This window comes from Aedes aegypti, chromosome 2, assembly GCF_002204515.2.
Source record: "Aedes aegypti strain LVP_AGWG chromosome 2, AaegL5.0 Primary Assembly, whole genome shotgun sequence".
Taxonomy (NCBI): domain Eukaryota; kingdom Metazoa; phylum Arthropoda; class Insecta; order Diptera; family Culicidae; genus Aedes; species Aedes aegypti.
Genome location: NC_035108.1, coordinates 7633462 through 7649097, shown reverse-complemented (window position 1 = coordinate 7649097; position 15636 = coordinate 7633462). Strand labels below are relative to the sequence as shown.

The 15636-nt window shown below is 37.9% G+C and overlaps 1 protein-coding gene across 2 annotated transcripts in view; it reads right to left on the bottom strand.

Annotated features, from left to right (window-relative positions):
• LOC5579871 (autophagy-related protein 13 homolog) overlaps positions 1-14381 on the bottom strand; it is a 128052-nt gene extending 113671 nt beyond the window's left edge. The window contains exons 1-2 of one of the 2 annotated variants that reach the window (XM_021839845.1): positions 13990-14381; positions 8926-8949 (exon numbers count right to left, since the gene is read on the bottom strand). In XM_021839845.1, the coding sequence (XP_021695537.1) occupies positions 8926-8949; positions 13990-14145 (180 nt within the window). In that variant the 5' untranslated portion in view covers positions 14146-14381. The remainder of the gene's footprint in view (positions 1-8925; positions 8950-13989) is intronic. The other variant, XM_001664283.2, reaches the window with a different exon arrangement.
• Positions 14382-15636: the final 1255 nt, after the last annotated feature.

Here is a 15636-nt window from a genome sequence, read left to right as displayed (position 1 = left end):
TCGCTATGAGAGATCGATGCTCGCCAGGGGGAGACGATGACGACGACACAAACATCACGAAAGACCGAATGATATGGTGGGATAGTGTGCGGCAAAATATGTACACGAGCAATACTGGAAGATCGGTGTGTATGATATGCTGCTATGCACCGTAAGGTTTTTGCGTAGATGTGTCTCACGAAGCATACAATCAAAATTGAATTACGAATACAACACATAGGACGATAGGGTGGATGCTATAGACACTGTGGGAAAACGCAAGGAATAGAAATAAAATGCGTTGATTCTAGAGTATCTTCACGATTTAGGCAATTAGACGGAAAATTTTAACTGTTTTTTTTTTAATTTGACGTGTTCTATAACAAAAAAAAAGTTATAAAAGTGATTCCCATACTTGCTTAATTACCTAATTCTCGAATTAAGTGTGCCGCCTCAACGGACGTACGGACGGCGGAATTTTTTTGAAGATGCCCGAAAGAATAAAAGTAGGTTAAAACGTAAAAATTATTCAATGGAAGTTATTAATCATCACCGAAAAGCACCAATAAACCGAAAAACGACGTGTTCACTGTGTTTCGGTTGGAGAATTGCCCCCTGCACTGCACTCAAAAGCTATGTCAGTCTCAAGAAACACGTAAGTTCTTTTTTTTTTTGTATCCCACAAAGCCTTCGTGCAACGAGCTAAGATGTGCGATTGAAAAGTGAAAGCAGTACTTCGATGAACACATGATGGTGCTGAGAGTGCATACAGCGAAGATCAAAATAAAGGAGAAAATTCTACATCCTGCCTTCACATTGCGGGAAGCTCAGAATGCCATCAGACATGTATAGAACAATAAAGCAGATGGTAGAGGTGACATCGGAGCTGAACTTATCAAGATTTAAACTCATGGTTTGAGAAAAATCGACTTGAAATTTTACACTTTGCAGTTTTTTAACTCGTGAAAATTCTGGTTCAATATTTGCCTACATTTTTAGGCTACTTCCAAACAATATAATGTGAAGTGATATTCATGGAAAAACATAATCTAAACCTCTAATGTAACGTTGTTATATGTTGATGGACTAAGTGCACTTGGTTCGCTCTGACTGAACCAAAGAACAACGTTCAGTGATTTGGTTCACTCTGACTGAACAATCTATAGGAAAATAACAATCATTGGGAATTCATATCTTCAATTCTAAAATCAGTTACATTACGATAGCTGGACAACTAGAGCTTTGTTGGATCAGAGCAGTGAAGACCAGAAATATTCAAAAATGCGTTTAATCAGAGTGGACCAAGTGAACATCTTGAATACCGGCCAAAATATACTTGTCCAAACAGCTGGTTCTAGGGTATTCCATACAGAGACTTTAATATCTACCGTCAAACGGGGTAACTTGCAACAATTTTCAACTTCATAGCTATATGAATGAAAAATTTGAGGAAAAAAGAATACCACTTAGTTTTATCAGTATTTTGTTTCATGGGACCAGAAGAGACGAAAAATATACATTTTTTATGCTACCCCTTATGTGGGGTAACATGCAACACTCAGTGCTACTTAAAGTACAATATTAAGAACTTAACCTATATCGTGTTATTATGATCATTTAATAATTTTCTGCAGTAAAAGCAGGAAAATAATCAAAAACATGCTACTCTACACTTAGAAAAATAATAATTATTGATTAAAGTATGCGCATTAAATGAATTCGATTGAAAACTCCATTGGCATTGCATAAGGTGTCCACACTGAAAAATTCTAGTATATGATATGGTAAAGTGGGGCAAAAGTTCGAGTGGAGCAAGAGTTTTTTCAATTCGAAACAAAACTTATAAATGTCATGGAGACTTTCACTCCAAATATCATAAAAATCTATTGAGATTTGTAAAAGTTATGGCTATTTGTTGTTTTTTGACGTATTTTTATTTTTATTCTCGTTACGTTATATCGAGATTACGTTATATCGAAGCAAAATATTATTTTTTGTAAATTTATTTCAAAATATATTACTTGTTGAGAAAATGGGTATTACATTGCTATTATTAAACTAGCAGTTATTTCAGTCTATCTTACATATTTTTTTCGATATTTTTCCGTATTTAATGAAAAATATTTTTCTTAAAAGAATTTTATAAATGAGATCTCTCAGAAACCTTTAAAAAAGTTGATGTTGAGCAGTCCATGAACATTTCTAGCAGGCAATTATGGAACTTCAAGAATTTTGTTATGGGGAGCGCGTGGTAAAACTCCTAGAGCACATCTTTTTGTAATTTCTTCACAGAATTTTAGAATGAATGTCCCAAGAATTCCTTCGAACAATTTTTTTTTTTTCAAAATTCTTAAAGAAGTCACTAAAAAATTCCATTAAAAACAACAACTATCTTTGTGGAATTTTCCATGCAAAAGTTTCTGAACGAATACGTGGTGGGATTATCGGCAGTATTCTAGGAAAATTCTCTGGGGGATCTGGGGAACTTGCTCAGTTTTTGGACGAATCCCTGATTATATTTTTGTAAAAAAATATCCATTTAAAATCTCTAGATGGTAATTCAAGCATAACTTGAAAACCCCAATGAAAACAAGTCATTGTGAAATTTTGTATACATATAAAGGAGAAAGTTCTGCAGAAATTTATTACGAAATTGCTGGATAAATGCCGATAAAATTGTTTTCAGGTTTTGAATACCTGTACGATTTTTTGGAAAAATTTGTAGAGCATTCCAAGAATTATAACTGAATTATTCTTTAAAAATCCGCTGGAAGAATGGATGGAAAAGTTTTAAAATAATTAATGAATTTCTAGACTCCGAAAAAAATAAGGTATCATAGGCGGAATGATTTGAAGAATTCATAGTTGAATCCACTTTATACCCTGGAGAAATAACTTTTTGAAATTTTTGCACAAATGCACAGTAGGATTCATAGATATAACTATTTGGAGAAATTCATGAAGAAATATTTAAACCATTTCTTGGTAGAATTGAATGCGAACTTTCTGATGAAATTCCTCAAGGAGTTCTTAAGACGGGAATCAGTTAAGTGAATGTTGATGAAATGTTCATAAAAGCTCTTGGAGGAATCTCTGAAATCGCTTAAAAAACAATCTGGTGGAATCCCTAGCATAATTTCTGAAGAAAATCTCAGATGGTTTTAAACATGAATATCAGGAGGGTTAACTAGTGCATTTTCTGGAATATGCCTGTCGGAATTATTTTAAGAATATGTTTTAGGTTTTTACATGAATACGAGGAGAGCTTAAGATGAGTCCATGGAGAAATTATTGGAGGAATCTCTGGAGGCATCCTCAGAATGATCCAAGATGTAATCCGTGGATAAATTTCAGGAGATCAACATCAAATTATTGGAGACATCATTTGAAGGATATCTGTAAGAATTCCTAAAGCAATAGCTTAATATTTCCATGAGCATTTTTAAGAAAAGCTCATCAAATATACGTTAAATGGATCGGCGATGGCAGCGTGGCCCGGCGACACACAAGTCTAATCCGAGGTTCATCTAGTTTTTTTTTAATACAAAGTATAAATTAGTTATTAATAAAGCTTCCATAGAAAATTGAAGTGAGTAGCAGGCTCGGTTCCAGTGGGAGCGTAAATTTTTTTTTTTTTTTTTTTTTTGTATGGTATTCAGTTGGAGCTGCCTGACAGCTTAACTTGTCAAGGCTGAACCCTCGGTCTGGCTTTTGCCAAGTTTCCCCTCTACCAGGACCAATACTCAGACGGACTAGGCAATGGCGCCCACATGAACACTGTTTTTTATTAGTATTGTGACGTGGTAGTTTTTGAAAAGTACCCATATTCCCTTGCTTCTGAGAAAACGAAGCATTATGAAAATCAGCAGCTCCATTAGAATTTGTTTGAAATAGTAGTGCATTACTAATACTGTCTAGTCGAAATGGTTTTGAATAATTTGTCATTCAAGTGCTATTCTGATTACTATTGTCTTTTACGTAAGATTAGAGTCTTAAATGTCAAGTGTCGTCAAGTCTTAACAAAATTAGGCTGTTTAGTAGTAGTTCTAGTTAATTTCATTTCTTGTTGTTAAAAGTATTCATTGGTCATTACGTTCATATATCCTTAAAGAAAAAAGTCGCTTTCCTTGTCTGTTCAACAATTTTTCGAAACTAGCAAGTGTACCCTAATGATCGATCTCAGCGTCTTACTTTCCATAGTCATTTTTATAGTGAATATTGAAGAGTAAAGTTACCTTAGGCTTCTATTACAGTCTCCTACAAGATTCACTTTTCGGTGGCAAATGCGATGCTTCACAACGCCTACTTTCTAATTGTAAATTTTGCGAAAATGAAGCTGGAATTAGATTTTTTATACCGCTGTTACAAAAGAGGTATTTCTTATTATGGCAATGTAAAAACCATATTAAAATAAGATTGTCGCCACTTATTTCTACTCAGTGAATCTACTAGTCATTTTCCTAAGAGTTCCTAAGTATTCCCTACGTCGTATATGATAACGATGTATCTAGCTAGCTAATAGTAAGAGTGGCTACGGTTCATTCTGGTTAGCAAAAGGCAAACTGAACGTCACCAATAGTATTAATGTCCACTTCGAATAGATTAATTATTTGAAATGGGCATCAATTCTATCAATGACGCAGAATGTCCGTTGGATCACATCCGAGATATTATTGCGTCTATGCCATATGAATTATGACGCGGCTTTAAGCAAAAAGTGCCAAAATGTGATACCACCACTACAGGTTACGCCTTTGGTTTCCATCATATGGGCTAATGGATTATGCCCTCCCATCGCGGCAAGGTCGCATAACCAAGGGGAGGGGGTTCCAGTGGGAGCGTAAATGCAACAAAAATAAAGAAGAATGATGTAGGGTGTTAACATTAGCTTATAGCTCACTCGATATCGCTTTATGACTGTATTCAGTGATAGTAAACGCTTGCATTACTTTGATTAAGTATTGGTTGGTGTTTGAATCTTGGAAATTGTTTATTATAGTTCACAAACAATGTGTTTGATAAAAATTGGAAAAATAAATGGGAGCCAAATAAAGTTACGTTATATCGAGGTAAAAATTACGTTATATCGAGGTTACGTTACGACTGTATTTAAATCGAAGCGACGCGTTACATATTGATATGGTTTATAATGATTTATGTTGTTTTTTTTTGACATAACTTTCATCATATTTTATGCAGAAAGTTCTCAATGATAGATCTGCAGGTTAATTTTTATACAGATTTTCAAAACTATTTATTATTTTTATGAAGAAAATAAAACTTAATCTAAAAATAATACGATTAATGAATTTTCTAATATTTAGTACCAAACGTGTATTGATTGAGGTACAAACATTTTAGTTTAACTGAACAAATATATGTTCAATTCTGTTTTCATGTGTTTTCGATGACAAACGGCAAGAAATATCAAATAATTGAGATCAAAATTGCTGTTGCAAGTTACCCCAGAAGGGGAGTCAAAAACGTTTTTGAATTTTTATAGTGTATAAGCCTCAAATTATTACAGGGGCCCTGATAGCCGTAGCGGTAAACGCGCAGCTATTCAGCATGACCAAGCTGAGGGTCGTGGGTTCGAATCCCACCGGTCGAGGATCTTTTCGGATTGGAAATTTTCTCGACTCCCCAGGGCATAGAGTATCTTCGTACCTGCCACACGATATACACATGCAAAAATGGTCACTGGCATAGTAAGCTCTCAGTGAATAACTGTGGAAGTGCTCATAAGAACACTAAGCTGAGAAGAAGGCTCTGTCCCAGTGGGGACGTAACGCCAGAAAGAAGAAGAAGCCTCAAATTATCAAAACATTGTCAATTTGTACACTACTTAATACTGTAACTGATAGCAAATGCCTCGAATGACACATTTCTATCGTTTGTGTGGTACGGGGAACGTTTTTCAGCATTATTTTTATACAATCCAACGTCTAATATGATTTTCTCTCCAGTAATCCAACCAAAAAAGAAACAATACCTAAACCCTCGGCAAAATCTTCTGTTGTATACCTAAGGTCAATAAATGGCGGAATAAATTATAATAAGTTTACTCAATACCGAAACGACAGTTCGGTTACATGTCGAAGTGTTGCAAGTTTCACCCCTGTTGCAAGTTACCCCGTTTGACGGTACCAAAACCTTCTATCAGACTCTCAAACCGACTTAAAATTATAATAATAAATCAGTTTATTGCAGTCGAAACTTGGTCCACTCTGTCTGCACAAAAATTGTTGCAATTTCTGACCAACTAATCCAAAATGTAAAATGGCAAGAAATCAAAATCAAATGCATCGAATTATGTTATATTCATGAATTTCTATTGATGGATGAAAAGAAGACGCATTACATGCCGAAAAAACTATTAAAATCAATTGAAATGTCTCGCGATCCCAAAGTAAATTTATTACATATCTCGCGCAGTTTACAACATACATCTAATCTGACCAAAGTGAAATGGAGGTAAGGTAATTTTGTATCTAATGACAGAATAAACCAATTTTCCTATGTTTTGTACTTGGACCACTCTGACTTAACATCGACCAATTTATAATATGCAATCAAAAATCTTGATCTAACCGCATCAAATCCGATGCACAACACGTCTCATCAATGTCAGTTCTTTCGCCCTAAGTTTAGCAACCAGTTTCGATCCGGTTCAGACTAGAATGCTACCTTGCTCGGATGATCTATCCCATCCGAGCGAGAGTGCAACCGTCAACCGTCAATTCGGTGCAAATAGTTATGCAATTTGTTTTCCTACATTTTGCCGGCGAGTAGATCAGTCAACAACACTGTTGCACTCGCGGTGTGTTTTCGCAGGGCTTCACTCGAATTTAGATGTGCTGGTTGTTTACCTTTGTCCGTACGCTATTTGCAGTGATTGCAGTGGTGATACGGATCGTGGCTAGTCGTGACGCTTTCTATTTCTAGGGCGCCTACAATTACTGTGAAATTGAGGGAGGGAAGTTCGAGTGCGCGGCATTCTACTACTACGAACAAGGAAATCGCATGTTACAAGGTCATAATTTTTCCTGCCTATGGCGAATGTGCATGGGCGTTACCAGAAGGGGGGGGGGGGGGGGCAGGAGGGTGGAAATGTTGCCCGCACCCCTCCCTTCCTGGAAATTTCTCCAAAATTTTTGTTTGATATTTCTTCGAGAAATCAACCAGTAATTTTTCTAAAGATATCTGCAGAAATTACTATATAGGATTATCAACAAAACTTTCGTTAAGAATTTGTTTTTAGATTTCAAGGTCCTTACTGAAAATACATATTTTTTTAACAGATTCTCCCAGATTTTTTTCAAAAAAGTCCTCAAATAATTTATCCAGAAATTGCAGAAACTCTGAAGTTATTACTGAAAGAAACGCTGAGGAATTTCTACCAGAGATCTATTAAAAGTAATATCTGACCACAAACTGACCAGTGCTTAATCATCAATCAATGAAACCACCACCAATAAAAGTTCCAGACTGTTTTCAATCCTTTTAAAACTGTTAACTAGATCAACTACCTAGTCAAGAAATCGAATCGTCGTTGCAGCCCCGGAATAGGCGGAACGATGATCTAGATTTAACTACACGAATCTGGCCGATATCCGGCGGCGTTTACGTTGGAGCTTGTAACAAGCACAAGTGGGACAGCAAAAGCTTTCTGCCAACAAATTGCCTTGTTCGTTCAAATGGCAAACGGCCGTGACACATATCTGTCAGCTCTAATCGAGTCAAGTAAAGGGGATTTTCTAGTATATATGCTATCGTGACGATCATCGTCACCCTAATGGAGAGCGTTTGGCTACTCTTGAACGATGTTTGCCCTACTGGAGAGCACGACGATCAACTCCGGATTAGAAAAATGGCAGTTAAGTAATCAGACACTCAAGGAGAAACATTCATCACGACTTATTCCGAGCGGACAAAGCTATAGTTGCTTGTAGCAATATAGCACTCAATCCAAAACGGTGAACAAGGAAACAGTCTGAATTGCCCGTAGTTCTGATCTGCTGGGAGCACAATTGCGTCGATTATATTCTAATCATGCCCAACGCGACGAGACGTAACTTGATCCTGATGCAGTCTGTCTTAGAATGCACAACTAATGCTGCAGCGGTGCCTCTATGCAATAGTGTGTTCGGTGCAATAACCCATAGTTCGTTTGTGAAAAAAATTGCGCATCAGCTAAATGTTTCCGTCAACGAGTCGCTAGCTGTTGCACTTATTCACATCACACTGGGTACACATACTTTGAATCACCGCGTAAGCTTTCCTCTTGAACGTCACCCACGGCGACGAGAAATGGCGAGAATGCATTTGTAGGTGCGGGAGGGTAAATATTTGCACGGCCGTTATGCCAACTATCTGAGAATGGTGTAATAAAATAAATTGAACGTGGTCTTTGTGGAAATTGTTTCACAATGTGGACTTTGATTCCCGCGTTGCAAGTCACGGTCGCAAGGGCTCAATGTGGGGTTAACTTAACGATGATCTAAAATTGGATTATCTATCTTATCTTGATTTTCAATTTTCGATCTTTTGAATCACAATTGTCGGCGTTTTATTTCTTTTGATATTCAGATAGGGTATCCGTTATATTATGGAGGACCTATACACGATGTTCAAATCTTAATCGTATTTCGGTGTCCAAAACCTAAATATTGTCATATTTTATAATGTGAAGTGTTGAAACTATCCTTTATCTGAAGAATAGTGAAGTTAAAAAGGTTAATTTTGAAATTAAACTTACATTATTTAATCTGACGTGTTATCAATCTGAGATCACTAGTCGCTAAACAAGAAGTAAAAGACTTCAGCAAGAACCTACAATTTCACGTGAGAGGTAAATATCTCTCTATAATTCGATTTCTATTTGAAATTTCTTCTCATTTGGGGAACCTTGGAATAATTTATGTTTGGAGATGAATAAATACTTACAAGTTGTAGAGAAAGTTGAAAATCCTGAAAATAAAAATATTGATTGTCAGTAAAAATAACATAATTTTTCGAGAATTTTGAAAAAAGTTTTCAAATAATAGTTTTTAAAAGTATAGTATTTTGAAAACTATTATTTTAAAACTTGTTTCAAAGTCCTCGAAAACCATGTAATTTTTACTAAATAATATTGCTTTCTTACAATAGTGATCTTTAAAGTTCTCAGGACCAAAGAACTCATGCGATGCACCATTACGAGCTAGCTCATCAGCTAATTCATTTCTAGTGTTGGAAGGATGGTCAAGTACCCATACAGATTTACATAGTTGACTGAATTCAGTTCCATTATTTGACTTCGACATGCGATAACATCTGTCGGGTGTGGGATCACTGCGTCCATTTGTTAGGACTATTGTGATATACCCTATTACACTATGTACACAATATTTTCCAGTAGCAAATGGGCCTCCGGAATACTTTGCGCATTTGACTGAACTTTGAACCATCTGCCATTGATGGGCAGAAGTCCTAGGTTGCAGTGTTGTAGTTCCCCCAATCTGGCGTGATCAGCCTATTAAAGCTAACCACCTCCCTGGGGGATGCGTTCCAAATATCAGCTGGCTGTAAGTAGTGCTTGCCAAATATTTTGAACCTACGATGGATGTGTGCACTTCAAGAGCAGAGAAGGTGTTGTGAGGTTTCGTCTGACTCGTCACAGAAACGGCAATTTGTATTTTGAACGACATCGATCTTGTATAAGTGGTATCTGCTTGGGCAGTGACCAGTTATTAGACCGATGTATGTTCTGAGATCCCTTTTGTTGAGACCTATAAGTTTTTGTGTTTGTGTCGTGTTTATTGTTACGAACCTTTTGGACTGATTCGCATTGGAAACTGTATTCCAATTTGATTGAATTTGACCGAACAACCAGTTGTTCAATTCCGTGTTTAGTGCAGAGTTTGAAATGCCAAGGAATGGCTCTGGACCAATGAACATATTGGTTGATCCATTCCTTGCTAGCTGATCGGCAATTTCGTTACCCTCTAGACCCGTATGTCCTGGGATCCAATATAGTTTAACTCGATTGCGTTCAGCTAGGGATTTCAGTGCAAGAATGCATTCCCACACAAGTTTTGAGTTGCAAGTGAAAGCCTTCAAAGATTGAAGCGCTGCTTGACTATCAGAGAAAATACAGATGGTGGCATGTCTGTAATTTCTTTTCAGGCACAGCTGCGCACATTCCTTGATTGCATAGACTTCTGTTTGAAATACTGTAGGCCACTGTCCAAGAAAGACAGAGATTTTGGTTTTCGGTCCGTATACTCCAGACCCTGTCAGATTATTCATTTTTGAACCATCTGTGTAGAATTTATTAGATCCTGGTGAAATGGTGGGTCCACCTCCTTCCCATTCCTCACGAGAAGGAAAGACCACCGTGAATGGCGAGTCATAGTTTACCACTTTTTCCATCCAGTCACTACATTTTTCAACAATAGAATTTATCGAAAATTCGTATAATATACTGAAGTGACCTGTTAAGTCCCCTGACAGTAAGACTGTTGATCGTTTTAGCCTAAGAGCACTTTTCTCAGCATCCAGCTTTATGAATTGATCCAGCCGGGGCAGATTGAGTATAGCATCTAGGGCAAACGAGGGGGTACTACGAACTGCACCGGTTATGGCAATACAGGCAGTACGTTGAATTTTGTTCAGCTTAGCTCTAGCCGTAGCTTCCTTTGTCTTAGGCCACCAAACAAGAGACGCATAGGTTATTCTAGGCCGAACGATTGTTTTATAGATCCACATGATCATACTGGGTTTTAGACCCCATGTTTTACCACAGGTCTTTGAGCAAACCCAGAGTGAGTTGAGACCTTTATTTATGATTGTTTGAAGATGGGTGTTACAATTTAGTTTTGCGTCAAGTGTGATGCCAAGATACTTGACCTCATTTGAGTAAAATAATTGTATTTGGTTCAAGAAAAAAGGGTGGAGTTGTACCTTTCGTCTTTTTGTGAGCGGTACAATTGTTGTTTTTGAAGGGTTTATTCCTAGTTTCTCTTTTTGACACCAGGAGATTGTGTGATTGAGAGCAATTTGCATCCTTGATGGAATAACGCTGTCAAATTTGCCTCGTACAATAATGACTACGTCATCTGCGTATCCAACAACTTCAAAACCCCGTCTTTCTAAGCTATCTAGCAGTTCGTCCACCACTAATGACCACAATAAGGGAGAGAGTACTCCCCCTTGAGGGCATCCCCTTGTAGCCATTACAGTAATGCGCGAATCACTCAGCTCAGATGAGATCTGTCGATTTGCTAGCATAGCATGTACCCAGGTTGCAATGCACGGGTCGAAGTTTCTCCTCAACATTGCCGAACCTATAGACGAATAAGAAGCGTTATCGAACGCGCCCTCAATATCAAGAAATGCTATAAGAGCGATTTCTTTTGCATTAAAGGTTTTCTCGATCTTGTTCACTAGCGTGTGCAGTGCTGAGACCGTTGATTTTCCGCTTTGATAAGCAAATTGGGATTTAGAAAGAGGCATAGTTTTCATAAATTTAGAATCTATATACAGTGGCCGAAATTCCTATAAGCGCACACGCATTTTTCAACATTTGCGACTAGTTATTACATAAAACATTGACGATCTGTTACTAAAATGATATTTACTATATTTCCACTTGGTTGTATGAAAGACAGTCAAAATTAATAATTTTTCGATTTTGTGAAATAAAAATATCATTTTTTGGCCAGGAAATTCCTATAAGCGCACAGTGTCCAAGCTAACGCCATTTGTGTTTGCTTCACTCACACTACAAAAACTTGTCATTTTCTTTTGCTGCCGATGTAAACGGATGCGTGCGGAAAGTTTTGCGATTCGTGCACAGTGTTGTTTGTTGACAGTTTTCAAGGAAAGGAAAGTTCTTGGACGAAACGGAGCGAAGATTAATCCTTGAATTGAAGGATGTTGGCCAAAGTAACCGTGCAATCGCCAAGAGGATCGGTAGAGGAGAGACGGTCGTGCGAAATTTCCTGAAGAAAGGTGAGAATTACGGCATCCGGAAGAAAAACAAGGGCAACTACAAGATCACCAACCGTGAGAGGAACCGAATTATCCAGCTTGGTGAAGCCGGGGAGCTGGATTCATCCGGTATTAAGAAGGAATTGGGTCTTTCCATCACAACAAGGCGAGTATCTCAAATACTACGTGGATCTGGACACATGGTGTACACGAAAAAGGCCAAAAAACCCAACCTTACTCCGAGGCATGTTCAGGCAAGACTGGATTTTGCCAGAAACCATATGTCTTGGAAGCGGGAATGGAACAACGTGATTTTTTCCGACGAGAAGAAGTTTAATCTTGATGGTCCTGACTGCTGCGCGTATTATTGGCACGATCTTCGGAAGGATCCGCAAGTGAAGCTGAGCAGAAATTTCGGTGGAGGAAGTTTGATGGTCTGGGCTGCATTTTCACGTAGAGGTAAAACCCCGATTGCAACAATTACTACCAGAATGAAGTCCGAAAACTATGTTGAGCTTCTGGACAGTGTTTTGATCCCATTTACGGAGGATGTGATGGAAAACGAATTTGTTTTTCAACAAGATAACGCTGCGATCCATGTCAGCAAGGCCTCCAAACAATGGTTTTTGGAGCGGGACATCCCAGTTATGGATTGGCCAGCGCGGAGTCCGGACCTAAACCCAATCGAAAATCTTTGGGGAATCCTCGCAAGACGGGTTTACAGTGGAGGACGGCAGTTCGGATCAGTTCGAGAGCTGGAAGCAGCTGTTAGAGAGGAGTGGCGTAAAATTCCTTTGACAATGCTGCAGAACCTCGTCGATTCAATGCCGAAACGAATTGGCAGAACGCGCCCATACCCCTTTCTGAACCAAAGGACAGGGTAAATTTAAAAAATATTAAAAATGGGGTTATAATAAATCTTCGAGCTGTTTAGTAGGATACCTATAAGTAGATGAAAAAACAGAATTTAGTACTACACCATTTAATTCCACTAGAGTTTGACAGATACGATCTCAATTTCGACCTCAACTGTAAGGCCGTCTTCAGTGTCGTGTACTAGACTCGACTTGAAGAAAACCATGGTATGCACACATTATATATTAACACTAAGTATAAACGTATTTCCCTACCCATTATTTTTTTTATAAACTTAAAACTTATTAGCTTTTAGGTACATTCCATCCCTCTTTTGTTGAAACTTTAAATGCTTTACCTTTCAGCATTTAAAGTTTCAACAAAAGAAAGTGTATGGCGACATACTTGTAGCAATTCCTAAGTTGAATGTTTCAAAAATTTCGTTAGAATCTTCTGGAGAAAGCCATGACGAAAAACCTGAGAAAATGAATTTATAGTGAAATTACTAAAATCGATATTTAAACCGAATACTTCAATTTCATTCAAAGATTAACTCTAAAAATCCAAAATTTCTCTTAAATTTGTTTTTTTTTAATTTGGTAATTTGAACTTTGTTATAAAAAATAATCTGTTAGCTGAACTTTACATTGGTTCAAGAAAACGTAAATGAGGAAGCGTTTTCTACACCAAATCTTCACAATTAAAAGGAACAAAAAACGAATAACATATTGGCTTATGGTGGCTCAAAAATAAGACGTAGAAATATTAATAATATACATAAATTATAAAGCATAAGCGCGGATATTGGTGGAATATTCCTTTGTCGATTACATTGTGTTTTTACAAAACACAGCTGATTCAAGAAGTTTATTCATAACATTATACTTATCGTCTATAGAGAAGAGACATCCTTGAGGACAACTTGTTTGAACAACCTGATGACCTCGATCGATTCCATTCACCATCGCATCATCCTCTAATGACGTGCTCTATCAAACGAATCGATTTTCATAGGAAAACACATACCTGCAAGCTTCCCCACCAACAAGCTGGACGAAACATCTGATTTTTGTTTTCAAACTTGTTCTGGCAGCCACCATGTTTGAAAACAGCTCCATCAAAAATAAGGCCCCTAAACCCATTTCCCCCCTTTGTAGCATTTTACTGTGAGGAAGCACTCACCCAATCATTTCCGGAAGTTCTCGGATTGCAGTCGGTTCGGATCTTCTCGCCCAGCCGTGCCTGCACAATAATCTGTGCCGATTTCATTGCCATAATTTTGACAAACTTCTCCAAACTGCCTTTGTCCAGAACCCCTGCCTGGGTCGCCATCGCCATTCGATACCAGGATTCACTTTTCACACCTCAATTTCACAAAGGAAACTCACGTTTTCTACACCGCAATTCACGTTATCACAAATTATCACTCAATCAGGCAACCATCGATGCACAATAAAATCACACGCGACCGCACAATTTCGAATTTAAGACGATTTTTCACCACCGAATTTTAAAAAACAGATCTCGAACTAGAGGACCATTACACAAGAAGGAAAACACAGTCGCAAAGGAAAACAAGCAGCATCGATGCTCATCGGTTGACAGCTGACTGACGGATTGCAGCAGCGTAACGTAACGTAACGCTCTCCGGGTAGGTCGAAAAACGGATGGTCGAAAATGCCACGTTAGAGTGCGGCTAGAGAGTAGAAGCATTAACCTAAGAATGCTAATGTCGCTAAAGCCCCACGCACAATGTGAGCGGCAGCGCGGTACAGCGGCATGACGGCACGCCCATCTTGATCCACACTCCACTTATCAATCCCATGTTGACTAAATCCTTCTCAACATTGACTTGACAAGCAGAGTGTACCTCAAGATGGGCCCGCCGTCATGCCGCTGTGCCGCGCTGCCGCTCACATTGTGCGTGGGGCTTAATGTTCGTGTTACCTAGTTTGCCACGCGCTGACAGCTTGAGTACCGGTCCTCAAAGTGTCAAATAAATTTTAAAATCATCCACAACAACATGGCATCGGTAAAACAATGAAAAGATACAGTTAAAGGTGATAATAAACTAATTCAGTTTTGTGAGAACAGCGCCATTAGCGTTCTACTACTAATATTTCTATTGGCTAGAGTAAACGCGAAACGCGAAAACTGATTTAATAGGATTAAGGTGCAAGTGAAATTTAAGCAAATGTCAAAAATGAAAAAGCAGTTTTCGCCCTTGAAATGAACACATCGAAATAAATAAAATAAAAACACATCCTATTTATTTTAGGAATTAAACAGCTGTGTGTTTATTTTATTTTTTAATTTGTCGATTTTAACGGCGAAAACTACTTTTTCACTTTTGACATTTGCACCATTTTGCATGAATCAACTCCCTGAAGCAAGCGCTCACGGTGGTTTGCGATACCCTTCAATTACTTAATCCGGTAGGCGATTACTTTTCTTTTCAGGTACATATTTCTCATTAAAGCCTGGTTTGCTACTGACAAGAAAAGGAATCGCCTATCTCGATGCGTGGAAAATTTCTTCCAAAAAAAGGTCAAGAAAATTACTTTTTTCTGATCGCAGTACGCAGTTGTCACTTCAAAGGGGGCTCTCTGTAGGAAATTTCTTGACCCTTTCAGTCAAGGAATTTCTTTACTTTTCTTGAGCGAAACAACATACTTAGCTTAAGGGAAGTATGCACTTCAACAGAAAAGAAATCGCCTATCTCATTGCGTGGGAAATTTCTTGCAAGAAATGATCAAGAAAAGCATTTTTCTTTGATCGCAGTATGCAGTTGAAAGAAATGTCAATTCAAATGGAGCTCACTGTAGAAAA